Raw genomic sequence first — 6,130 nt, forward strand, 5'->3', positions numbered from 1 at the left:
GTCAAAGAAGGCTTCACGGTGGGGGGAGGGGTAAAAAATTGGAGTCTTCAACAGAGTGTAGATGGCTGAAAGACACTAGAAAAGACTAGAACAAACATTCTCTTAACATTGAGAGAACTCAGCTTTATCTATGACCTGTAAATCTGGCCAAATTATAATCATTTGGGTCTCATTAAAATAATGTAACTTGGGGGCCAGAGATAATACAGTGGGGAGGGTACTTGCCTCCCACAATCCTCGGAACCCATATGTTCTCCTGAGCACTCTCAGAAGTGATTCCTGAGCACAGAGCCAGGAGTAAGCCCTGGGCATTACGATGTGTGGTCAAAAAAAAAAAAAAAGAAATGTAATTTTAAAGTTGGAACTGATTTCAGTAATCAGTTTAGCCCTTTGTGATACTGATATGGAAACTTAGGGACAGAAAGGTTTGAGTTGTAGGAGAAGTTCTCAGATTATCTGACTTCTCACCCAGGAAGACTTCTTACACTATATAATTTTATCCCTTCTAATACATATCACAAAATTATTGCAGAGCAAGATTCACAACTGTAGTACAATATTAAACCAGATGTGATTCAAAGCTCAATAGTTATCCTAGAGAAGAAAAAAATACTGGTAATAAATTTTCACAATGTGACTTTAAATACCTGTCCATTTCATGTATTTCCCAAGCTACATTCTCATTGAAAACAATATTAATTGTTTAAAGGCCTCATATTAATTAAACAAAACTTTTCTTCTCTCTCTGCCACCTCATTAAATTGATAAATTTGAGTAACTGAAGGTATTCTGTATTCAGTTTATATCAGAAGTCACAAAACCGGGGCCTGGAGAGATAGCACAGCGGTGTTTGCCTTGCAAGCAGCCAATCCAGGACCAAAGGTGGTTGGTTCGAATCCCAGTGTCCCATATGGTCCCCCGTGCCTGCCAGGAGCTATTTCTGAGCAGACAGCCAGGAGTAACCCCTGAGCACCGCCGGGTGTGGCCCAAAAAGCAAAAAAAAAAAAAAAAAAAAAAAGAAGTCACAAAACCACTAATACTTATTCTCTCTAGTATCTGTTAATTATATAATATTATACTTATGTATTATATAATATTTAACATAATATAAACATTATAATATGGATTACACATGTAATTATATATTATATTATTCCATATATAATATAAGCATGGCAGGTTATATTATATAACATAAACAAATACATACACGTAAAGACCAGGCATAAAGAAACATCAAAAAATTAAATATCGAGAGTATGGGGATAGAGGAAAAAAAGTAATTCAAATTTCAATGTAAAAATTCAATAAATCCTGAATAAAAATATCCTTAAGTTTCACCTGAATGTCTATAGTTTACAATTTTTGCTTCAGAGGAATTATGGGATTCATAGAGGTTAAATAAACTTGCTCAAAAAATTCAACCAATCAATAAAACAGCCCCAATAAAGATAATCAATGGTAATAGCAACCAGCTGACTTACCTGATAACATAACCTGAATCAAATAATGAAGGTTCTAATTTTGTTTGCCATTCAAGTGGTTCAACAAAAACATATTTTGCCTCTTGAGGATATTTATAGATAAAATTCTCCACAAACATAACGATTTCGGTCAATATGGCTTCATTTAAAGGGGTGTGTTTCAGGGACTCAGGCCCATATCCAGCTGCAGTCCACTGAGCTGACCTGGTCAGTGCCACACCCATTGTCAGTCTGTTAATGCTCAGATCTGAGCTCACCACATGCTACATCAGAGAAGAGAGAAATCAAGACAGTAACACCCACTTTTCACAGAATGACTTCCATTAACAAGAGTTTTTACCATGCTACCCAACACACATTACACTTAAGGTCCATTTTTGAGTTGAAAAACTTCTATTGCACTTTCCTCAGGGCCTAAAAAGCAAACTGGAAGAACTGGGCGGTATCTGAAACAGAAACTTTCATGAAGAAAAGAAAGAATTGGAGACTGCTTGATATCCAGGACTTTGGTTCGCTGTTTGTTCTAAGGGATACAGACAAAGTTGGGTGACCAACACTGTTGGAATAGGCCACTTCTTCATTTAAAATTGTACTATTTAGCTGAATTCTATTATCTTGACCTTCATCACATCTGCATTAGTGCAGGAATGCTTTGCCAAGTTCTTATGTGTCCCTGAATAAAAACAATCAACATTACTGTTAAGTGTTACGTATTTTTAAATACTGTGGTGCACATAGATCAGAAATTTTAATTTATTTTTATTAAAGAACTGATTTACAATTTTATTCTTAGTTGAGTTTTACACATACAACATTCCATCACTGATTCCACCACCAATGTCAACTATCTTCCCTCCTTCAATGCTCCCGGGTCCTTCCCATACCCAGCAACTTCAATCCTGTCACCTTGACAGGCACCTTTTTAAGTTTAGCTATTTAAATTTGAATCTCATGATTTCAGTGTTGTTGACTCTGTGGTATGGATATTTAGTTAGGTCTTTCGTTATCATCACTGACGTTCCTGAATATTCTTGACCCTTGTTCCTAGTTATTTATCATCTCTTTCTCCCTCTCCATACTAATTCTTTACTTCTCCTCCTCACTATACCCTGGGGCCAAGGATAATTTTGGCAGCCTCCCTTTAAAGCACTGCATTCCCTCATGCAGTTATTCCAAATATCACACATAGGTAATATCATCTGATTTTTATCCTTGTGGCTTGCTTCATTTAACATAGTATCTTCCAGCTCTATTCATGTCATATCATTTTTATAGCTGTGTAGTATTCCACCACAGGTATGTGTGTCACATCTTCATGGAGATCAAATTTTTAACTACCCAAATACTATCCATAATATCCTACTCATATGATTTATTGCCAAACACAATTTTCTTAAAAGCAAACAAGCTATAAAGACAATTATAAATATTTTAATCTATTTATCTAGTTGATTTTGAAAGAATCTCCCACTAATATTTCAAAAAATTCTAATTAAGTAAATTTTACTTTGGCTCAATTGTTTTTTTTAATTGAAGCTGACTAAATATTTATTTTTTCAAATAGGCTCAATTGTTTTTTTAAAGTAGATCTTTAAGGGCTAGAGAAATAGTGCAAGTGGGTAGAGTGCTTGCCTTACAAGTAGCCAAACTGGGTTTGATCCTCAGTACCTCTCCTATAAGATCCCCTTAACCAGGAGTTAAGCCCTTAAGCAGGTATGGTCCTAAAATCAAACAATAAATTAAAGAAGCAAATTAGATAACAAAAAATCACATATTAATTTACAATAGATATTTAAAGCTCTGTTTTTCCAAATTATACATGTAAAACATCACAATTTTATATTTCTATTTTATGATGGATTTTTAAATCTCTTTCTAATGTGCTTACTAAATTAAATGTAAAATTAACATTCTCCCTTAGCCTCATTATCATTATTGCAAAAGCTCAGATGTACTAAGGACCTATAGCAATATCTTAGAAACAGAAATATCCTTTCTGAACTGTATTTAAATTAAAAATTCAAAAACAGGGATTCCTAGCTCAGTGGTTCTCAATGGGATCCTACTTGGAAGCAGAGTGGAAATATTATTTAGTCATTTTATTGCAAAATAACAGGAAAGATACATAATTAGCTTTAGGATAAAGTCCAGGAATGAAAGTGTCCTGAAATATGCAAAAATCCCCGAGAAGGGAAGAATTTAGTTGAAATCTTAAGGTATCTAATACCTGAACAACTTCAAATAAGTAATATCTGAAAATATAACCTTTCTCTAAAAATCACAATGTAATTTTTCGTTGCTTTAATATATACCATGTTTTCAGGATTGCACAGAATTTTACCATATGAGAAAGCTTTGCATTTTTGTAAAGTACATCACCTATAGCCATGCTATTCCACAATTTTTTTGTTTGGAGGTTGGGGCCACACCCAGCAGTGCTCAGGGTTACTGCTGGTCACATGGGAAGCCGAGTATTTATCCCAGATGGCTGTACCTGCTGTACTATCACTCCAGTGGTCCGCAGGCCACATATTGTATTTGTATCTGTTTTGTTTCTTTATTGCAAAATAAGATATATGCAGTGTGCATAAGAATTCGTTCATAAGTTTTGTTTTTACTATAGTCAGACCCTCCAATGGTCTGAGGGACAGTGAACTGGCTCCCTCTTTAAAAAGTTTGAGGACCCCTGCTCCAGGCCTGCTAATCAACAATTTAAGGGTGTACTTTGGTTTTGGTTTTGTTTTTAGAGTGCACATTTTATTAGAAGCTATTGCACTCAGAGAAATTCTATGATCATAGAGCCTTTCATTATACATTTAAACATAGTTCTATCCTAGCATTGACATGCTACTGTTTTCTTACAACACATTCCATTTAATTTAATACTAATGTGATGCTGATAGCTAATTCCATACATTTGTGGAAGATTAGAATAGATGAGTTTGGTTTTAGAAGAGCAAAATGGCCATTTCAAAATACTTGTTATAAAATATAAACATTGGATCAGAGAAGACTGAGAACTGACATATATTCACATATATGCAGGTCTACACCTCCATATTTATTACTACTACTGCAACATTAAGTTGCCTAGTTTTAGAAGAACAAGAAATTTTTTTCAAAACTATCCCTTTCATAATTGTACCTCAAAAAAAAATCAAACACCTGGGAATCAGCTTAACAAAAGACATAAAAGTCTAATATAAAGAAAACAGTGAATTAATACTAAAAGAAATGACACAAGACATAGAAACACATCCCAAGTTCATTGATTGGAAAAAATGAACATGGTCACAAAGACTGCTAAAGAAAAGTTACTGTATTTCACATACACAATGGAAGATTACTCATTTGTTAAGGAAAAAAATGAAATAGTTCAATTTGCTACTATATCATGGATCTGGAGAATATCATGCTAAATCAGGAGAGCAACACACAGAATGATGTCTCTCAAAATTTCCTATCTGAAAAATAAAGAAAAAGGATGATAAAAACAACTGGCCAAAGACAATGGAGCCTGAATTGTGGTGGGCATTTGGGGAACAGGGATGAAGTTTGAAGATGAACACTCTGTAATGTAAGGTGTGGTGTTGGGGAATTATATGTATAAAACTCTATTATTAACAGTGTTGTAAATCACCATGCCTACAATTAGAAAAAGATCTGCCTCGCTTTCCATTAAAAGCAAATAACTTCACATACCTTAAAACAAAACACATACACATACATACATGTGTGTTTGTTAGTCAAAGTATTCCATTAGTGTCAATATTGTTTTGTGCATTTCTTTTAGTAGTTCAGTGTATTATTTAATTGTTATATCTCTCACACACAAGCTCATATCAATGTTTATTTATTTAACTCTTGAGTTTCCCAATTCGTGAGAAGATGCAAATAAAAATCAAATAGAAATAACTTACTATGAAAGGTTTACGTAGACATTTGCTTTAGTATTAAGTGAAACACTTGCTTTGTTTTTAAAGCTATGGTCTGTGCATCCTTTCCTTCCTGCATAATTTAAAGAAAAATGTGAAATTAGAGTCCATAAGACTGACAATCAGCATAGTAGCTTCCTGAAAGATACTTTTTTTAAAATAAAAGTAAAGAGTTTACTTCAATTTTTATAAAACCTATGAGTAACATTCTATAGATTAAACATATTTAAGCCTTTCTGAATAGTTCCTTCTGAATCTAATAACCTAAAGCCATAGTAATAAGCTTGATTAAAGACAGTCGGTTTGGTTAGGGGCTGGAGCGAGAGTACAGCAGTAAGGCTCTTTTCCTGCATGGGATAACCCAGGTTTGATCCTCAGTATCCTATATGGTCCACTGAGCTCACCAGGAGTAGTTCCTGAACACAGAACCAGAAGTAACCCCTGAATATCATCCAGTGTGGTCCAAAATCAACAACAAAAAGAAAAGATTGTTTAGTAGAATGCCTAAGAAAACCTGAACTGCCCTTTAAGGATCCAGAAGGTAAGTACAATAGAAAAACTAGATGGAACAAAATCCCAAGGAGAAAGAGACCATTTCCCAAAAGGGTTTTTCAGAAAGGAAAACGTTGCCGGTCTAACAGAACTTGGAGTGAGGAGAGGGAGGAATTGAGTAACTTAATGTGTGTGTGTTTTTTTTAATCGTAAGCACGA

At 34.4% G+C, this 6,130-nt stretch overlaps 1 protein-coding gene across 1 annotated transcript in view; it reads right to left on the reverse strand.

The window, feature by feature from the left end:
- Positions 1–1,708, reverse strand: part of ODAD2 (outer dynein arm docking complex subunit 2) — a 177,847-nt gene extending 176,139 nt beyond the window's left edge. The window contains 1 exon segment of the mRNA XM_049777479.1: positions 1,485–1,708. Coding sequence (XP_049633436.1) covers positions 1,485–1,708 — 224 coding nt within the window.
- Between the last annotated feature and the right edge of the window lie 4,422 nt (positions 1,709–6,130).

Source organism: Suncus etruscus, chromosome 7 (genome assembly GCF_024139225.1).
Source record: "Suncus etruscus isolate mSunEtr1 chromosome 7, mSunEtr1.pri.cur, whole genome shotgun sequence".
Classification (NCBI taxonomy): Eukaryota; Metazoa; Chordata; class Mammalia; order Eulipotyphla; family Soricidae; genus Suncus; species Suncus etruscus.